Source organism: Sciurus carolinensis, chromosome 1, assembly GCF_902686445.1.
Source record: "Sciurus carolinensis chromosome 1, mSciCar1.2, whole genome shotgun sequence".
Lineage (NCBI taxonomy): Eukaryota > Metazoa > Chordata > Mammalia > Rodentia > Sciuridae > Sciurus > Sciurus carolinensis.
In genome coordinates, this window is record NC_062213.1 from 125130166 (window position 1) to 125151276 (window position 21111).

Sequence of the window (21111 nt, forward strand, 5' to 3'; positions counted from 1 at the left end):
TATTCTACATGTATTTGTCCAAGAATACATACATTTACTAGGTATACATATATAAAGGATGTATATATTTCTTTATCTCTGGATATATGAATATATGCATATGTATATGTTTATCTGCATGTGTGCTTATATTCCCAAAAGTTATAGATCAGTTTGGAGGTAAGTGCGGTATGGTTATAGGGAGATGCAAGAACATATGACTTTGGAACATTACTGCCTGAAAGGAAAGTAGTTAATTTGACATATTTTAGCTAGAAATTCACTGACAGATATTGTGACTTCTCAGCAATAAGTGGAATATTGAGAAGAATACATGATGAAGTGAAACTAACGTTTCTCAAATGAATTGCTTAGTGCATAACAAACTTCAGGGTCTACTCCATTCATTCAATCACCAAGTGTTCTTGTTTTTTTTTTTTTTTTTTTTTTTTTTTTTTCAGTCCCAGGCAAGAACTGAGTACCCAGTGGAAAACCAAATCAACATGGGCCCTCTCTTCCTGGGGCTTATACTTTAAACAGAAGACATAATTAAAGAAGTCACATTCAGATAAATATAAAACAAAATTTGGCAGGTCTGTCATGAAAAAATATGGTGTTGTGAACTAGAACAACACAGAAAGGGTGGGTCTAATTTTTGCTGGTGGTGAGAGTGAGTCAGGGAAGGCTTCTCTGAGATCTAAAACATGAGTAGACCTGAAGAATTCCAAGAAGTGAACAATAAAAAGGGAGAGAAGTGGTTGGAAGATGAGATTATTCTGTGGTTGGAACATGAGTTAGAGTAAGAGCGGCCCCAGGGGAGGTTGGAGAGGAGGGAAGGGAAGGTTGTCTAGAAGTCACTAGAGAGTTTGCATCATATTCTGACTGTAATGAAGCACTGAAAGATTTATAGCATGTGTGTGTATGTGAGTGTGACAGTGTGTGTGTGTGTGTGTGTGTGTGTGTGTGAGAGAGAGAGAGAGAGAGAGAGAGAGAGAGAGAGAGAGAGAAATATTTTATTCTGGAGTAGAGAGCAGGTAAGAGATAAGCCTGGAATACTGGTGGCTTTGATCATGATGGATGGATTGAAGATGAGGAAATGAAGAGTGATTCAAAATTTACTTAAGAGGTTACTCTTTAGAGCTCGGGAAAGAATTTCATGAGGATGTGAGGTAACGGAGTCAAGGAGATCCCAAGGCTTCTATTTAATGTTCTAGTTGCTCATAATAACATTTTTTTGATTCAAGGACAAGGTATTGGACCATTAGTAAGTTGCTGGTTCTTGAAGGCAATCTGAGGGCTTGTTTAGAGAAGCCTTCTCCAGTCACTCAAAGATCCATGTCTCAGTAATTTCTCTCCTAATCCTCTTTTATCTGACAATCAGCCTCACATTCTACTTCAGCCCTTACATTAAGTCTCATCTCAGGGACAATGGTATCTCTTCTTGAAGACTGTATGTGAGAACCTAACACAGTGTTGGCACATTGAAGCTGCCCAATACACACATATTGAGAAGGATGAATGAACTTATAAAAAATAATAATAATAAAGGTGAAATACCTGACTCCACGGGGTCACAATCTGCCAAGAAGATGAAGTGCCACACATGCCTTATTAGAGGTAAGTTCAAAGTGTGATGAGAGAAGGGGATGCATTCAACTAGGGGAGAAAAGGGCAGAAGTTTGGAGCACAAACATCCTCAAAGAAGCGGTGAATATTTTCTGATATGGGGCTATTTCTAAGTGAAATCACTCCCTCTTCCTCCCTTCTTCCTGTGGCAAAACATAAAGGACTTCAAAAGAGCTTTACGTTTTAGAATAATGTTTTTTTTTAAAAAAAAAAACAGTCATAGAATGGATTATCCTGCAAACAAAACAAAACAAAACAAAAACAAAAAAACAAAACAAAAAGCCCAGCCTTGATGGTGTACAACTACAGCACTTACTGCATACTGCTGTTGGCTTTAGGTACTGGTGCTTGCTCCCTTCCAGGCCCCCAGGGGCTGTCAACTCCGGTCCTCCACCGGGCCCAGAGTCCTGCCCGCCTGCTGAATTACATCTACTCTCATCCCTGGGAAGTTCCGGGAGATCCAGTTGATCCTAAGACAATGTTTCTGCACCTCGCGGGGTTCACACGGGAGGAAAGGAAAAGAGCAATTTGTTACTTGTGTCGCCGCAGCTTTTACCTTTAATCCCGGGGATCCCTCACTTTGTCCCCCGCCTACCTAGCTCAGCCTTTACTAGCTTCCAGAGTAAGGCCAGTGCCCGGTGCGAGCGCTCTCTCCCGCCTCCCGCCCGCAGAAGAAAACCAGCGGCCGGGCCCTGCGGGAACTGGCCACACGAAGGAAGCGCGGGGCCCGGCGGCTCGGCAGGACGCCGGAGCCGCGGGACCGAGCGCGCAGCCCCGCCCCGGGGGCGTCGCCGCCCGCGCCCGCCCCGCCCCGCCCCCGCGCCGCCGGCCCTCGCTTCCGACAGCTTTTCCACTCGCGTTCCCGCAAGCTGTCGCTTCGGTTTCTGGCTGGCGCCCGAGGACGCAGGGAGGGTCTGTGTGTAGGAGACTCCAGACTGTAGGCACTGCCATGGCCCCTGTGCTTAGCAAGGACGCGCCGGACATCGAGGTACCGACCGCGCGCCGGCTCGCCCGGGGCGGGAGGGGGACCGGCTGTCGCAGCCCGAGGCCTCCGCGGCCGCCGCGCCCGCGAGTGGGAGACGCGGGAAACTTTGCCTCGGCCGGAGATCTGCGGGGGAGGCGGAGGAGCGCGGAGCCAGGGCCCCGCGTGGGCAGGCGGGACAAGTGGAGGACTTCCCGTGACCGCAGGGGGTGCCCTTTGGTGGGGACCTTTCTGTTTACTTCAGAGGCGATTTCAGAAAGCCTGTCTGGTCCTGCCCTGAGCGGCAGTGACTGAAGAAGCCCCGGAGTCCAGAGGGGTGGGCTCTAGGGTACCGGAGCGACTGTTCCCCATGCATTCGGCCCCGTACCTCCCCATTTGCCCCTGTATATCTTTTGGGGACACCTGTCCACAGCCTCCAACTCCAGTAGCCAAATGCTGCTCTTTGCAAAGGTGGAGTATGAAAGTAAAACGATCTGTGTGTCAGCTGTAGCAGCCTCCGTTAGCTTTAGTATCACTGTTTATGAAATAATTTAAAGAGTAAAGAATGGAACAAAGTATTGAGAACATAACAAATGCAGAACCCTCAGAAAAACATAAATAAACTGTGCTTTACTCTCAACAGTTTTTTTTATTTCCTTTTGCATTCCGTTTCTGTGAAAATGTCACCTTTCTTTCTGTAAATAAGGTTCTATCTGAAATGACATGGCCCTTCAACTGAATGCTTCCTAGTACCCTAATTTATGCCTTGAGAAGAATTTAATTATAAACAGTGATTGTAGACATACTAACCCAAGGTCAGCATTTCTGATCTAAGGCAAACCGCTTTCTTACAGTTTTGTTTTGTTGGGGTTTTTCCTTGAGTCTCTTATTCTACTCTGGTAGAATATTTGCTCTGTGTCTCTTTGTGTGAGTGTGTGTGTGTTTAGAAATACAATTTTCCTTTCCTCTGTTCTTTTGGTGGCTTAAATAAAAGTTTAAAACCACCTGTTTGCAGAGTAGCTGTTTTTGCCACATTTTGCCTCTGTCATTGATGAGAGAAACTTTGTCCTCTCTTAGGAGAAAGATAGTAATAGCCTTTACTCCAGACTTCATACCTTGATTTGAAAACTCCATTTTGGCAACAAGAGCCAAAGTATATTATGTGGACATCTTTAGTTTTTTTGTGATTTATTTTGTGTGTTATTAACTTTTAGAATATTAATTTATATAATTTATTTACTGAAATTTTCATGTTTGTACAGGAAAAAGATACCATAGTTGATTTAGGTTATAGTCCTTTTTTGTCCTTGTGACATTGATTTAAATTCTTTTTTTAAAAGACAAGTCAAATTGCAAACTTATGACAGTTTTCAGGCAGTACTGATTTCACAGTGTTATCTATTTGATTTCTTTCTCTGTATCTCTTGAAATTGCTTTTGAATTCAGATCTTACCCACACTCTTCTAAGTAAAAAGATGCTACTGTAATATTAAATGTCCATCTTAATTTCCTATGTTGTTTCATGCAAGAACGTTTAAGGAGTCTAAGCCATTCCCCTGCATAAGCCCAGTCTAATCTTAGTCTGTGGCCAGTCAACCTGGTGTTATTTACAATCTGGAATGGTGCTATTCAAACTCTTTCAGCTTTTGTGTTAATCAGTAACATCTTTTATCATGTACAATTCCTTACTTTCCCCTCAAAGTAATACCTGTGATTCATGAGCTAAAATACCATGGAAGAGCATGAAATTAATCATTAAAATATAATGCAGTGAGGAAAAATACATTAAACCTGGGGAAATACACTGAAGCATAGATGTCTCAGTTAATCCCATTGATTTACCAAAGTTCATTTTTGTGTTGAATCAGAATGAATCATAAAGCTTTTTTAAAATCAATCTGTCCTTTAACAAATTGATTGAAACTATTGTATAAAAATTTATCTGACTGTGGTCATTGTTTTAGCCTTAAATACAAGGAAAAGCAAGTAATCTTTTTAAAAAATTGTTGGTATAACAGATGGTAAATGTGATAACAATACATTGTTAAAAGTATTTGATAAATGGGAAAAGAACAGAAAGTGATGGTGATAGTACACTCTTATGGTAGTTTAATTTTCCCTGTGAGCTACTTATACAGAATCAATGAAGCAGCCAAGGGACATCTTTGTTTCTGGAATGTTTGAAGTACACAAAGTTGCTTTGTGTGCTCAGTTTTAATTTTCTAAGCCTCAATCCAGTGTCCCATCAGCATAGAAGGGTTGGGAACAGGAGAGCAATCAGGTCACTAAACTACAGAACTGGAATATCCCTGGCTGGAAGATAGGCAAGGAAAGGATGTGTTACTTGATAAGACCTAGCTCATAGAACCAAAAATTATTGTCCTTTTAGTAATTCTGATAATTACATGAGAAGTCAAGTCTTTCAGACACATTAATATAGAACAAAGCCTGACATCTGGAGCCAACTGCCCGGAATTGAGGTCTAGTGCCACTCCTTTTAGCCATGTGACCTTGGGCAAGTTACTAGCTTCTCTAAACTGCACTTGCATAATCTGTTAAAGTAAGGAAAATAGTAACAGGAAGGATAATAACCAGATGTCACAAGTTGGCAGCTTCATGTCAGCAAAAAGGCAAATGATAAAAAAGAAAAAGAGAATATAATAGGGAAGTCACTGCTAATGAAATAATTAGTACGTTAAAGTTCATTAACACAAGCTATATATGCTTTTCAAAGTTATTTTGCTTTGTTGACTAACTTTTGGGATGTTATCTAAATTTTGTCAAGGATGACTTTTGACTACAAACTTTCCTGGGAAGGTTTCAGAGAAGGTGAGTATTGGATATTGGTCTCTTTCCCTGACCTCAGCAGTAACTTCATAGTACTTCTTTATTTAGATTGAATTGCTAGCCAATATAATGTCAATATCTGCACACTTGAAAGCAAATAAGAATGCTTTCCAAGACTCCACTTTTGTTCAATATCTTGTTCCCTTCTGACAAAGAAAATTGAGAATAGACTATAAAAGTGTGTAAAGTATACGCATCTGCAACAAACTTTTAACTATTTAAATACTAGTAATTCAGGTATTTAAAACTAAGCTTTAGTGTCTGCCTACCGCACTTTCTGCCCCCACAATCATAAGTCAAAGTTCATTGCTTGATTCCCACTTAATTAGCATTAAAAGGTTATAAACATAGTCTAGATTTTTCCTGAACAAAAAAGGAATTCTAGTCATTGTCCACAGAATCAACTATATGTTGAACCAAATAGACATGGCTTCTAAACTACTGATCCTGTGACTTCTATTCATTTGGGAAGGTTACTGAGAATTTTCTAAATTTAATATTAAGAAAACGAGGTGAAAAATAATAGCAAATTTGGAAAATGGGAGCATAAGGGAATTGACTTGTAGAAAGTGAATTTTAAGGACAATTTGAAAGAAAGGAAAGGCATGGGTTACAAATTGGTGGAAATGGCAAATCATATTTCAGAACACCCTTTATCATAATGCTTTTGACCCTGAGGAGGGAGGAGGGTCATGGATCCAAAGGAGAAAATAAGAGTTCAATTTTGTAATAGTCGTGGGTTATTTATTTATTGATCTAAATTTATACATTTTTTTAACTGAGTGTGTAAGTAATAGTCCTTTCTCCTTCCTTTTATCAGTTGGGCACTACAGATCCTGTGGTACTGCAGTCTTACCTTGTTATTGCTTTTAAGGTTTTTTTTATTTCTTTAAAACTCGTTTTGTGAGTTTCAGTTGTGGAACATGCACTTGTCCTCCAGACCATATTTGATTTTACTTTAGAATTTTTTTTCCCCCTTTGTGAGGAGTTTACTGGGCAGTAAGATGTGTATCTGATTATCTGATTTGAAGAGTCACTGATCCCACTGATTGCCCCTTACATTTTAAGGAATTACACATTTCTATAGTTGAACATACTCATTTGTATTTCAGCAAGTTTTCTGAAAATTCTGTCTCTTACACATGAATTCAGAGGATGAGTTTTAGTAGTTTAATTAAAAATATGAGATTGATGACTAAAGATGAACCTATCACTAAGGAGATTTTTAGATTGACTCTGCTTAATCTTAAAAATAGCAGATAGTGTTGACTGATTGCCTGATTGTAAAATGTACTGGAATTCACTAGCCTCCTTTCTTACATCCTGAAGGATAAATACACATTTTGAAAGCTGAATATTAACTATAAGGAATTAAAAAGAATGCTAAGAAAATCTAGAGTCACAATGCTGAGATAATTGGATGATCTTTAAGCAATCATATCTTTTTGTTTCTAACTGTTTGAATGAAGCATTTTGCCAAATATTGTATGCAGGAAACAACAGTAGGGCTGGAAACTATACCTCCTGTTAAGGGAAGATGCCTGATCACCTTGGGAGAATTCTAAAGCACAAACTTATGTTGCAAGATTTGGAACACTAAGATGAAAAGACTGAGACAAGATTGTCAAAAAAATCATGACAAAGAAGATTTGATGAGAGGTTGGATAGAATCTAGGCTGAAGAGATTGAAAAGTAGGATTGGCCAGTTTATTTTTCTGCCTCTTAGCTATATATAATGACAAATATGTCATAGAGACCTTGTGTCCTAAAAACTGTAGAGAAATTTTATTTTTTTTATATTCTATTTTAATTCAAAATGTTTAATAAGGCATTCATTGATTGTATATTTATTTATAATGAGGACTTTTCAAATGTGGCATGTTTACCTTCTGGATGTCATTTGCTCTTAAGTCTTCATATTGGGACAGAAGGTGTTTTTTGGCCTCAAATATCAATAGTGTGGGTGTTCACAGATATCCTGGAGCCAATTATACTAGAGAAAGAACTCTTAATAGGATTATGTCTTTACAGGGGTTATAATTATTGCTGCTTTCATTGCTCTTAATTAAAATGTTACATTAGTAGATATGAATTATCTGCATATAACTTTTAGGTGGTTCAACACGGTTATCTATTTATTGGTGTTAAAAATTAAAAATTTTTGTTACGAAGTTGTTTATTTTGTATTTCACAAAATCAAGCTTTATTTCATGGTTAGGGTTTTAAAAAGCATTGTAAAAACAGACCTGAGTTCAAATCCTTGCTCTTTTATTTATTTGTGCAATTCTGAGTAGCTTTTTCTGTCATTTTTTCTTCTGCAAGTTGGATTTAATCTTATTTATTTCACACATAATGAGATTAATTGAAGTCATACACATAAAATGCTCCAGATAGCATCTATCACATAAAATAATGCTTTTTAAGTGGTAGTACTTATTTTAAATATTACAACATATATTGTGTATATTATACAAACATCAAATGGCTAGAATTTGTTCAGTTCTAAGAATTAACTAGCAGTATTGAAGCTTACCAATAGAATCTAGAATCTGTGAGGGAGGGGAGAATTAATGGATTTAAAAGAATTCTGAGGAAATCTCACAGATTTATAAATGTTGCAGATATGTATTATGAGAGAGTTAATGAATTTCATTTTTTAATATTAGAGATGGGATGAATGAGTTTCTGAAATTCAGGTCAAATTAAAGAGACCTATTTTATTTCATTTCTATTTCAAAATATGTTTTTAAACCTATCGTATTGCCAGTCCTCTAGCATCAGCCTCAGGGAATACAAAGGAAGTAGCTTATTCTCTGTCCACACAGGACTGCCCACATCTGCTAAATAGGGGAATCAGATTCCAATCCCCATCCCTAAGGTTTTTACTTTAGCATGCATATGGATTGATTCTTTAGTGTTTCTGAGTGTTTTTGAGACTAGAGGCTTAATGCATGGGTTAAAAAAAATGGTGTGTTCTCATTGAAATTTTGAAGGTCCTTATATTACTCTTTCCTGAAAATAAATTTGACACAATTAAAACAAACTCAGATATCCTTTTATACTGTGTGAAAATTATCTTGTCTCTGAAGAAATTTATGAGCTTCAAGGAGAAGTTCTTTTCTATACTTTTAAGCATCTCTGAACATACTACATTTGTTTATGAATGATTTTAAATTCCTAGGACAGATTGGCTTATAGGTCAACCTATTTTGTATCAGGAAAAGGTAAAGGGTGCACTCTATGAAAAAGGACCCGGTTAGTAAACTTTTTATATTAGTTATAACAATTTTATTTTTTGAAAATTTCAGCTTGGTTGTGTGATAGCATTCTTGCTATCCTCTACCTCTCTCATAATAATTAAAGAGACAATCTGTGTCTCTACCTCCCAGGTGCTTGGAAATTGATATTATGAGTGCTTATGAATGTCCCCTTGAGGCGCTCTTGACTGGGCCACTTTGAAGAAAAATCTCTTCATCAATAATTAAGCCCTGAGGGCCACTTCTCAGGGGACCCACACAAAATTACATGTCAACTCCAGGCCTGATTTATACAGATGGCCATCATGGATGAAGCCCTAACTGCACCCTCCCCCTCCCCCATAATTCAATCTGGCCACTCTGCTGATCCCCCCCACACCTCCACAGCTTTTCCTTCTGTCAGAAAACTTCATTCCCCAGTTTTCAACTCCTGCTACCTACTCAGGATTAACTTATCTAAGTAATCTTCATCTTTTTGAAATTCTTTAAAGGTGGTATGAAAAATTGACTATAGTAGCATGATAAAACTTTAAATGCATTAGTCAGTATGTCTAACGAAGAGTTGCATGAAAATCTTAAGCAAAGGAGTAGAAAAGAATATGTATTTACTATTTGTTAATTAGAACAAGTATTCAAAGACAGGTGGCAGCTTGGGGATGGTTTCACTCTCCAAATTAGATCTGTTGCTCTCTGACCCTGTGGAAATCATTCAGCCACTGTAAAGAGTTTGCTGATCCTTGAGTGAATTTGCTATTGATCAGTCTTTTAAGGATGGTTTGTAATAAAATATGGCAATAGTGAAATTGTTTGGAAATGTGTCCTGCTGTGTGATCATATCAAGGAAATGTAGAGATGGTCCTGCCATTTAGCTTTTCCATTTACGTGCTAGGTAGGATTTCATATACTATTTATACCACTATAGAATTTGATATACGTATGCATCTGATTTTTTAACTTTCTTCATGCCTGTTCACCTCTTCTTATTTTTAAACAAATAAGTGAGCCAAATGTAAATCTCATCTGAGCATACAGAGAAAATCCAATCCTACCTTATATGACTGGAGTTCTTTGTGAGGATGATCTGAAATTAGTAAGTTTACTTTTTGTGTTTCTCGGATAACGCTGTCTTTAACTAGAAATTAAGACTGGAAATTCAAAAAGGGAGATGGAACTCCCTGCCAGTTTCTGCGGTGTGTTCCTTGGTTGATGATATCTTGGAATCCTGGCCCCAGTAGGGGAATTCCTTACCTTTCTCTGACTCCTTGTACCACAGTAACCTGAACGCTTCAGGAGCCTTCTTACAGATATTCTTCCATGCCAAATGTTGGGTAGTGCTGGGATAAAAAATTTGAAATCCACCATAATTCAAAGAAGAAAGGCATTCAGTTCCCTTCACAGATCCCTAGAGCTAAGACATGATACCTTTCATAGTAAAATGCTCTCTTCTGTGTATCAACTTTTATTAAATTTGTTTTGCATTTCTCTAATTTATCTTTTAAATTACTTTCCATTTCTCTAATTTATCTTTTAAATTACTTTCCAAGATCATAAAACACTGTTGGAAGTACACTTGAAATGGTTGCTTTAGTAGTATATACTGCATTTGAGTTCTGCACTTCTCATTTATACACTTCAACTGAATTAAGCATTTTATAAAAGATGATTTAAAAAAGAATTGGGGTCTTCTTGGGTGCAAAGACAGAGTGACAGTGGAAATGGAGCCAGTTACCCAGTTGCCTCTTTGTCCCCCACTAATTCTGTGTTTCATAATACTCAGGCATCTGGATATAGTTTAGGCGTGACTTAAGTTTGAATCAGTGCTAACTTTAACACTTGTTATGGTTTGGATGTGAGGTGTCCCCCAAAAGCACATGTGTGAGATAATGCAAGAAGGTTTGGAGGAGAAATGGTTGGGCTATAGCCTTAACCTAATCAGTGAATTAATACCTGGTGGGATTAACTGAGTGGTGACTGGAGGCAGGTGGGGTGTGGCTGGAGGAAGTGGTTCATTGGGGGTGTGGCTGTGGGGCCTACATTTGTATCTGTCAAGTAGAGACCTCTCTCTGCTTCCTGGTCATCATATGAGCTGCTTCCCTCTGCCACTTTCTTCCACCATGATGTTCTGCCTCATCTCTAGCCCCAAGGAATGGAGCCAGCCTTCTATGGACTAAGACCTCTGAAACTGTGAGCCCTAAAATAAACTTTTCCTCCCCTAAAATTGTTCTGGTCAGATTTTCGTCACAGTGGTAAAAAAGCTGACTAAAACAATGCTTCATTCTAGATCATAGCTTCACTACCTGCATGATTCCTTTTTTTTTTTTTTTTTTCTGCCCAGGAAGAACAGAAAGAGTACAATTGGGCCTCAGGTTGTTCTTGAATAGGTAACTTTCAGGTTGTTGTCTTGAGTGGATAACTGTAGCACTAACTGCAATTGTCTCCAAGCTGTGACCAAGGAAGGAGACTTTCAATTTGTCCCAGCCTCTCTACCACCCCTTTCTCCAGGACTAAACTACTCTGGCAGACCAGATTCTAGGCTGCCTACCTTAGCAGTATGAGTAGTGAGTGCTCACACACCAGCTTGTGTGTGTACAGTTTTTCTTAGTAGTCAGGAAGAAGAAAGGATCTGTAAGTGTAACTACTTTTTACTAACATTTTTCTCACAGTGATAAATATAAGAAGGCAAAACATTCTTTTGTCTTGGAGTGTTAACTGGAAGTATTTTGAATTCATGCTACATTTTAAAGCTAAGTTTGCATGCAACCTGAACTCTAAAACTTTGTCATGCTTAAGCCTCTGTTTTGAAAAAGATAAAAAAAAAAAAGTGCACAGAAAAACTCTTAGGTGGTTCATGAACATTACTGTCCATCATTTCTTCTACCTCAAGTCTAGATAGTAATAAATAAAACTTTAAAATATTCTTATCTGTTTAAGGTCACATTGTCATAACAGATGCCTAGAAGGGAAGTTATCAATGGTAGGCATGAACATCTTAAGGATCTAAAGTATTTTCAAGCTTTCCAGATCATACAACCATGTGTGTGGCAGCTTGCAGTGGATGAATGTATATAAAATGTTATCCTTTCCAGTGTTAGTAATTATTTTTAATTTTTAACCAGGTGAAACCTTCCTGTCTGCATGGTTTAATTTGAATGTTTGAGTATTGGGAAGTTTGAACATTTTTTTCCACATATTTTTAAATAGAAATATCCCAGACATTAAGAAAATTAAATATTAATGAAATAAATAAAATCACAAATTAATGCTATTATAGAATTCATCCAAACTTACCTTAGATAAATTCAGAACTAACAAGAGACTAGTAGACTTGATCCATTGTAATATTTTTTGATAACGAGTAGTGGATCATTCTAATTTAGTTTAATTGGAATGAAAGGGCAGCATAGATTAGTGGTTAACTGTGCAGGTTCTGGAACTAGGGTGTTCATGTCCTACCTTTGCCTCTTAGTACTTCTAATCTTGTCAGATAGCTTCTTTGTTTTAGTTTACTCATCTGTAAAATGGAAATAGTAATAGTACCTATATCAGAATTGTTATGTGGTTTGAGGACATACTATGTATTCATAATTTTCAGTAGTTCTAACACATGGCAAGTATGTAGTTAATGCTAGATATTAAAATTTTAATAATGACTACCACTGTTTAAACTTCAGGGGTCTCTGACAATTTTTTAAATCTTTTAAAGCATAGGGATTTACTGTCACCTTTTTCTTTCATTTATTCAAAAATATTTATTAATTTCTATTTGTAGTACAATTGTATTACAATAAAGGACCAATAGTAGAATTAAGAATTTTTTTAATTATATAAAAAAATACACACACACATACACATACACACACACATATATATATATATATATATATATACACACACACACATATGTATGTATTTTGTGTGTGTGTGTCGGGGGGTTGAACTCAGGGACACCACTGAGCTATATTCCCAGGTCTTTTTGTTTTTTTTATTTTGAGGCATGGTCTTGCTAAATTGATGAGGCTAGCCTCCAACTTTTGATCCTCCTGCCTCAGCCTCTCATGTTTGTGGTAGTACAAGTGTGGAATTATAGGTGTATGCCACTGCAGCAGATGAGCCTCCTTCATATGTAAGTCAGAGAAAGCCTCCCTGAGGGGTTGACATTTAATCTAAAATTGAAAGACAATAAGGTGTCTGCATGGGCTTTTAATTTTTGAATTTTGAAGCATTTTGAATTTTGGACTCGGCTTTAGAATGCTTACCTGATAAAGTCTATGAAAATCTTCTTGAGTCCAAAAACCTATGAAATCTGAAATGCTTCTCATCTTAAGCATTTCAGATAAGGGATACGCAACCTTACATATTTTTGTAAAGCTTGGGTTACCAACAAAGTATATTATACTTTCCTTGAATTTTATATGTGATTGCTAAGTAGTTGCTACATTGAACAGTATGTGGGATCTGACTGGAAAGATAAATGCATTTCTCCTAAAGGAGCTTATGATGCAGAACAGCAGATGAGGAAAATTAGCAAAAAACTATAAATCTAGACAAAATAAGTGTTTGGGGTGATGGCACAGAATTATATTGTTAGGATTAAATTATGCATGTTTTAAATTCACATTCATGAAACTTAATGATTTAGTTGTACATGGTTATTTTGATTATATATGATAAATTATGGTAAAAGAATTCATGGAAGTTTTGTTACAATCTCCCTCCACCTTTGCTTCCAATTCCAGTAATTCAGGGGCCAAAACATGACTTGGGTCATCCTTATCCAGTGGCAGATAGAGGAGGGCTGTCTTGACTGAGATGGGCTAGTTGTAAGACAAGTGTAGTACTGCAGCTGGCAGAGTTGACTTCACAGGGATGTTTTGTGGGTCTGCACTCAGACATGTTTTTTGTTTTCCTCTGATGCCCTGCTTGGGAACATGTTTCCATTCTTAGGAAGATGTGTCTGTTTCAGAAATAGTGAAACCAAGGACATAGAAAGGTTAAATGGTTTGATTAAAGTCAGTATTGAATTGAAAACTAAAATCTATGAATATGAGCTCAATATTATGTTGCTGTTTATTCAGACATTAAAATACATGATATGAAAATTAGAAATCAGAAGTACATAAATGGGAAGTCCTTCAAAAGCTACCTCATTTTTTCTGACTGTATGCATTCACAGAATTTCTCGATAGGTTGTTTAATATTCAGTTCTTCAAGGAGCCCTTCACATGTGTAAATGAAGCAAGGTATGAATGGCTTTTAATCCAGGCCAGATGGTTGTAGTGGAGGGAGCTGAAGCAACACCATCAATCACTTCTCAACATGATGTCAGCTGACCGCTTCACCCTCTGCTAGGCTACTCTGACCTCTGACAGGACAAAATCTGTATTTGTTAGAAGATTAGCGAAAAGAAACAGGCAAAATGGGCTGCAAGACTGGAATGTGTTTTTGACTTCTACATTCCTTTTTCTTCTCTTTGAAGTCTGTATACATTTAGATATGTGTTATAAAACTTTGATTCACTGGAGCCTTAGAATGAGGGCATTTTTCTTTTACATACTATTTTACGACAATGATGATATCACCTGTCAGGAAAGCCAGTTCATATTTGAGGACTAAAAAAATGTAATTACAAGGGTGTAATTGAAGGTTAATTTATATTAGCCTAACCCTTGCCCCTTTTGCATCTTTAGGCCTGAATAATTTTGAATTAATTATGCTATGCTGGATTTTTAGATGTGTATATTGGAGTAATTATAATTTGCACTACAGTAATTCAAAAAAGAACACTTTGTCTAATTCTCAGTTACCCTGAAAATGAAATAACTCCAGAACCTATGCAATTGTTTAGTCAATTCTAAAATAGAATATTTCCATAAAACCTATGGTTTAAAAATAAATGTACTTGGGGTTTGATAAGTTTTATCTTTTGAGTCAACTTTCCTGGGGAAATTAAATGATGTTGCCTATGATAACATAAGTTACCAAGCTGTATTTCAAGATCAGCAGTGTCTTTGAATACCCATGGCAACCACTTTGGATTGACATGAGCTTTGAGTTCGAACTGTGGGGGAGTAATAATAAGCCCTAATAGGTTCTTAGTTGGATTGGACCCCTGTTATAAAAGACAGATCAGCAAGAGGAAAACAGAAGTTTATTAATATGCATATTTCAGACACCCAGAGGATGAGACACCCAGAGGATGAGTAGATTTTCAGGAGGTGGCTTTGAATTCTAGCTTAAATAGCATATTCAACAAAGAATAGTAAATTTTTAGAAAAGTGATAATACAAAGGAAGAGGACTTTGAGTCTCTCTGGGTGGCATCTTCAAGGAAAGGCAAACGAATGACAGTTAAAGGCTAGTAGTAGATCTTGTTAATATAAATTCCTCTGGTACCATTGCCAGGCTGAGGAGGACCCACAGCTATCTGCATTGTTTAACTTTGGTTCTCCCTGCTAGAGGGAGGCTGGATACCTGTTGTCTTTGTAAATCTATGTCCCACTTTTTTGGCAATTGGAGGGCAACTAGCTTTCCTGTGCCCATTTCTTCTTAGTTGTCTTCAGCTCAGCAGTCTCCATATTTTGGGGAGGCATATTATGTTCTTCCACACTCCCATTACCCCTAAAGCATTGTCACTAAAATGTTAGGATTACCTTGATGCCAAGTGGGTCCTGTGGAGTATTCCTGATATTGATATTGACCATCCTTTGAAAACAATGTTTACAAATTTGAATAATGTAAGTGCAGTCATGGGAAGTGCCTTCTTTTTAAACACCAGGAAGTTATTACAGTTATTAGATTGAAATGGAGAATAATAAGTGATTGTTTCCTAGTGGAATGCCCCATTTAAGAAGTGTCACCAAAGGTGAATGGTTCTCTTTAGTATGCTCTTTCAACAAAATATTCAGTGAACAAAGTAATAAATCTCAACAGAAGCTAAATGCTACTATTACAATGACAATACTACTTATTACACAACAACATAACTGCTTAAAGTTATGTTCAGTATGATTCTAAAATGACAGTTGAATTGTAAGAAACTTCATATTGAAGGTAATGGTAGTATTTATTCATCTTTGAGATGAAGAGTATTTCAGTGGTAATGGCACACTTTGAATGCTTATACAATTATTTTAAATATAGGGATCATATGATCTTTCCTGTGGAAATGAAAAAAATCTGAAACACTGAACTTCTAATTGCCTCTCACAGTTTGGTACCAGGGATTGAAACCAAGGGTGCTTAATCACTGAGCGACATCCCCAACTCTTTTTTGTGTTTTTTATTTTAACTAATTTGCTTAGAGCTATCCTGAATTGCTGAGGCTGGCTTTGAATTTGTGATCTTCCTGCCTCAGCCTCCCGAGCTGCAGAGATTATAGGTGTGTTCCACTGTGCCTGGCTCAATTATCTTTATTATTAATATGCATTCTGATTCTAACTCATTTTCTACTTTTATATATGGCTTTCTATCAGAAGTAGATAGTAGGCAATATAAATAGTGCCTAAATAAAAATATTTGGGGGACTTCTTTGTAGTAATATATTTGTAAGTTTGTGGTGGTGTGATTAAGTCAGAAGACTTGGTTCTAATCTTTGCTCTGTCTTTGACTGGGTTGTGTTTTTGACCTTACTAGTTCCATCTGTAAATAGAAATTTCTATGGCTTATATACTGTAAGGAATTACAGTGCAATTTATTGTAAGCCTCATTTATATTATGCCCTATACATGTTAGTAGAGATACTGAGGTGAGTAATAGCCAGCCATTATTAAATAAGCTTAAATCTAGTGGGGTAGACAGGTACATATACATAATACTTTAGACAGTGTAGCTTTCAATTGAAATGCATGAAATTGAGAGTCTAATAATATATGTAAAAGTTTTCATAAGTTGATAAATGTTAAACATGGAAATTTTTTTTTTATAATGGAAATAGTATTACTTGACATTTCTCAGTTGTAAACTATATTTTTGGTACCAGAGCATCTGTGATTTTTTTCACAATTAAGGATAAATCTTAGCTTTTTAGATAAGATGCCTGGACTTAATTCAAATCCAACAATTAAAAGGCATGGGAAACAAGCTATTTTTCACTGTTAAATTATTTTAGCCTATATGTCATTTGTAAGATGACAGCAGTGTTCAAGTGATGTGCCAAAAATATGAACATTTGTTCCTAAGCCAGCTCTCTATCCCAACTTTTACTTTCAATTTATATCCCATATAAATTGTTGACATGAGAGGTACATTTACAATTCTGTCTGTTCACAACCTATATTAATTGTTTTCAAGTGCTGCTAGAGCATCCTTAAAATATTTTTGAGACTTGCTTCTTCCTCTTTAGTTCATCCAACAACAGATGACTAATGTATACCAGGAACTTTGGAAGATACTGTAGCTAAGAGACAGATGAGAGAATTTTCTCTAAGTCATACTTCTCTTGGGTCTCTTGCTGACATAGTTATCTGCACCACTGGAAAACGAATTTCAATATTTATAATGAGTGGACAGCAATCCTTGAATTTCATGCATAAAAAATGTGAAGCTAACATTATTGCTGCCCCTGGAGGCAGTAGAATAGTGATTAATAGTATAGCCATTCAAATCAGATCTGTAGGTTAGAATTTCTGTCACTTCTTGGGCAAGTTTCTCAGCTTCCTTGTGATTTTGTTTCCTCATCTGCAAACTGCCATCAGAGGATTTTTATGAGAATGATAACAGTCCTCACTTGAAAACCACTTGGTGACGTGCCCAGATTACTGTAAAATCTTGTTCAATATCATGTTACAAACAGTGGACTAATGCAAGAATGTTAGAAAAATGCGTTTCTTCCAAATAAGAGAGAACAATATTTTAATAAAAAGTTAAACTGTTTTCTTTTTGAATTATATATTAGAACAAATCCTTAAATTAAAATAATATTGATAGAGACTGAGTGTTTTGCATGACATTTCTTGGGAGCAAGAAGTGTCTTATCTACCACAGCTCAATAAGGAGGATTGAATAAAGAAGGGTTGGGAGTGTAGATCGTGGGGAAGGAGTTGTGTGCAGGGGATGGTTATGGAAAGTTTCCAGAAAATGTTTGCAAAGGAGCATTGGGTAGATTTTTATATGCATCACTGGGCTATGTTGTAAAAAATGTATGTCAGACAAAATGGAGAAAACTATTAGTAGTCAATCAGTGGAGATTTAAATGAATCATCTCCCCATCCCCCCTGTACAGGCACAACAAAATTTCCATTGATCATTTTTTGAAATGAATAATTTTTGGTTTAGGATTTTTGACATCTTGATGAATTTCAAGAAAAATACTAACTTATGCTGATGTGATCTCCCATTTGTCTTCTAATACATAAGCCAAATGCTTTTATTTTGAAGTTCATATGCACCCTTGTTCTGAATATTTTAACTTGTTGTTTGAACTGTCAGTGCTTCCTACACCTAGTTAGCTACCAGAGAAGCACCTGAAGGACCAAGTTATGAGTCCTAATATAGAAAAATTAATCGAAGTGGCTTACATAACCAATTCAGAATTCTGAGGCAGGAGGATGGCAAGTTCAAGACCAGCCTGGGCAACTTAGGGAGAACCTTTCTTAAAATAAAAATTTAAAATGGCCTGAGAATGTAGCTTAGCAGTAGATCACTTGCCTAACATGCAGGAGGCCCTAGATTCAATCCACAGTACTACAGATTAAAAAAAAAAAAGTGGCCTAAATAAGATGTTAATTTATTTTTTACTCAACTAAAATAAGTCTAGAGATAAATTCTTTAGTGCATGTAGCGCCTATTTTGTCAATAGTTCTTTTTGCACCCTGATATCTTTAAGTACAGGTCCACTTGTTCAAGTTGGAAGATAGAATGCTAAGATAGGAGGAAGAGGAAAAATATAGTGTGACCCTTCCTTTAATGAGACTCCTTAAAAGACCTGCACTTCCAAATATATCTTATTGCCTACATTTATAGTCTTCAGCTTAATACGATGGCCCTCTCAATAATTATAGGGGCTTGCTACTGTGGAAGAAGTGTGGAAAGGATGTTCAGGTCAAAGATTCACAAAATATCTCATGTGTATTTGTTAAACTTACTGACTCCCAGTAGCCTTCTACAGAGAATTACCAGGTGTGTGGAAGGATCTCAGGTACAAAGTTCTGATATAGCTGTTTCAGCCAAGAGTATCTGTGTTAAGCTTTTCTATGTTAAAACTCATAATTCCAAAATCAAATGCAAATCTTTAATATCTTCATATAAGATTTATAAATAAAAGTGAATGAAGAAATCACTTAGTGGCATTCTAAACACTTTTCTGTATTTTTCAAGGGACCCTATGAAATTAAGCCACGTGGGAGGGAGCACCCATTGTTATGTGATACCTGTACTCTACTTCTCATTACTTCAGGTGGGAGAGTAGGGGATGCATTTACATTTTGTGTTGGGGATCCAGGCTACCCTAAAGTTCACCAGTTCACTGTAACCACTCTGTGGACTTAGAGGTTGTCATATTCATGATTACAATTCATTATGATGAAAGTATAGTTTAAAATAAAAAGTGGGGTTAAGGCATGTAGGTCAAAGCCCAGTGGAAACTTGCCACAAGCGTTCAGGTGGTTTCCAGGAAATACTTAACTTCCTGAGAAACAACTTGTGACAATGTGGTGTGAAGTGTTGCCAAGCAGGGTAGCTCACCTAAGCCTTGTCATGTGGGCATACTGTGCTGTGTGACTAACTTCATTTGCTCAAGCACAGTACCACCAGAGAAAAATCAGATTGTCATCATTAGTCACATTATTAGCATAAACTAGTCCAACCAGTAGGGTGGTCCAAGGCATTAAAAAAAAATCATTCTTCTTCAACAAAACATTCCCATCTTGGTTCCAGGAGCGGGTTATGAGCCTCCTCTGAAAACAGTGCTTTTTGGTGGATGTTTAGGATTTAAACAATTTAGGCCTATCACGTTTACCCTTTTCTACACACATTTCCCCCTGAAACTATAAAAAGGAAACAATATATGTGAAACAGTTGCTTTTGAGACACTGCTCTCTGACAAAAAGACCACAGTGGTCCCTGTGAAGTGGAAAACAAAGGATAGTAGCCTGAATTTTCTCTAGCTTACCTGAGCAAGTTTATAAGCTGTAGCTCTGGAGAGCAGAACCCACACAGAGTCTGGTGGATTCTCTCAGTTGAAAAGACTGAGAGTCCAGTAACACCAAAGCAGCTGGAGTTTGTAAAACAGAATAACACAAAATGATTCAGATAAACTTGGAAATCTATGGATGTATACCTCTCAGTACTCTACAGAGTAATGATCAGTGCATGGCCTGTGAGAAAATGATGTACGTCTGATTAAAGAAATATCTGAAAGAACTAGAAGGAACAGTATCTGACACTTACATGGGTCTAAGAATAGTGTCTGCTCCCACCACCCAGACTGGAGAGCATCATGATTCATAGGACATTGAGTTCCATGAATGAAAAACACCAGAAGTTTCTTTTCTCAGTAGTGAGAAATTATTAGACCCAGACCAAATGCTGCCTAAGTCCTACTTCACAAATCTTAAAATCAAGACCTGAAACGATTGTTTCTAAGTAATTCAACTATGAATCAAAACAAAACTTAAGAAAATGTGAATATAAAATATCATATAGCCAATAAGTTGAAATTCACAGTGTCTGTCATCCAATTAAAAATAGCCAGTCATGTAAAGATGTAGGAAAATAATGATCCATAAGGTGGATAAAAATCAGTAAATCAAAGTGAATCCAAATGTGAAACAGATGTTTGAATGACAGAAGCACATTAAAACTATTAGTACTACTATAACCTACATGTTCAAAAAGTTAGAGGCACGGAAGATAGTGGGAGATTAAAGATGAGCTTCTAGACCTGGCAACTACAATGTCTGAGATGAAAAGTACAATGGGTGAGATTAAAGAGAAATTAGAAATTATAGGATAAAGACATTAAATTTGAAGGTATAGAAATAGTAAGTATTCCACATGAAGCACAGAAAGGAAAAAAGAAAAAGAAAACATAAAGAAAAGAATATCAGTGAGGGACAGGACAACTCTGACTGTCCTAACATAAATGAAATCTCCCAAGCAGAAGAGTGGGAGAGGTGGGGGAACAGAAACAATATTTGAAAAAACAAATCCATAGACTCAAGAAGCCCAGTGAAGTTCAAGAAAAAGAAATATGAAGAAAATCTGCTAAGTCACAACATAATCAGATTACTCAAAACCAGTGATAAAAGACAGAATTCAGGTCAATTAGAGGGAAAAAAAAAGGTACATAATATAGAATGAAGATAAGGCAACAGCATGTTTCTTTTTCTCCTCCTCCTTCCCCTTTCTCTCTTCCTCCTGCGTATTGGGTACCCAATACAGTTGTACTCTACCTCAGCTACATCTCCAGCCCTTTTTATTTTATTTTTGAGATAGGGTCTAAGTT

General features: G+C 36.8%; 1 protein-coding gene and 1 long non-coding RNA gene across 2 annotated transcripts in view; one reads left to right on the forward strand and one right to left on the reverse strand.

Annotated features, from left to right (window-relative positions):
* The window catches only part of LOC124959778 (uncharacterized), a 70814-nt gene extending 69182 nt beyond the window's left edge, over positions 1-1632 (reverse strand). The window contains exon 1 of the long non-coding RNA XR_007103984.1: positions 1537-1632. This is a non-coding gene — a long non-coding RNA (uncharacterized LOC124959778). The remainder of the gene's footprint in view (positions 1-1536) is intronic.
* Positions 1633-2436: 804 nt separating this feature from the next.
* Positions 2437-21111, forward strand: part of Dpyd (dihydropyrimidine dehydrogenase) — an 810982-nt gene continuing 792307 nt past the window's right edge. The window contains 1 exon segment of the mRNA XM_047549961.1: positions 2437-2593. Within this exon segment, the coding sequence (XP_047405917.1) occupies positions 2555-2593 (39 nt within the window). The 5' untranslated portion in view covers positions 2437-2554.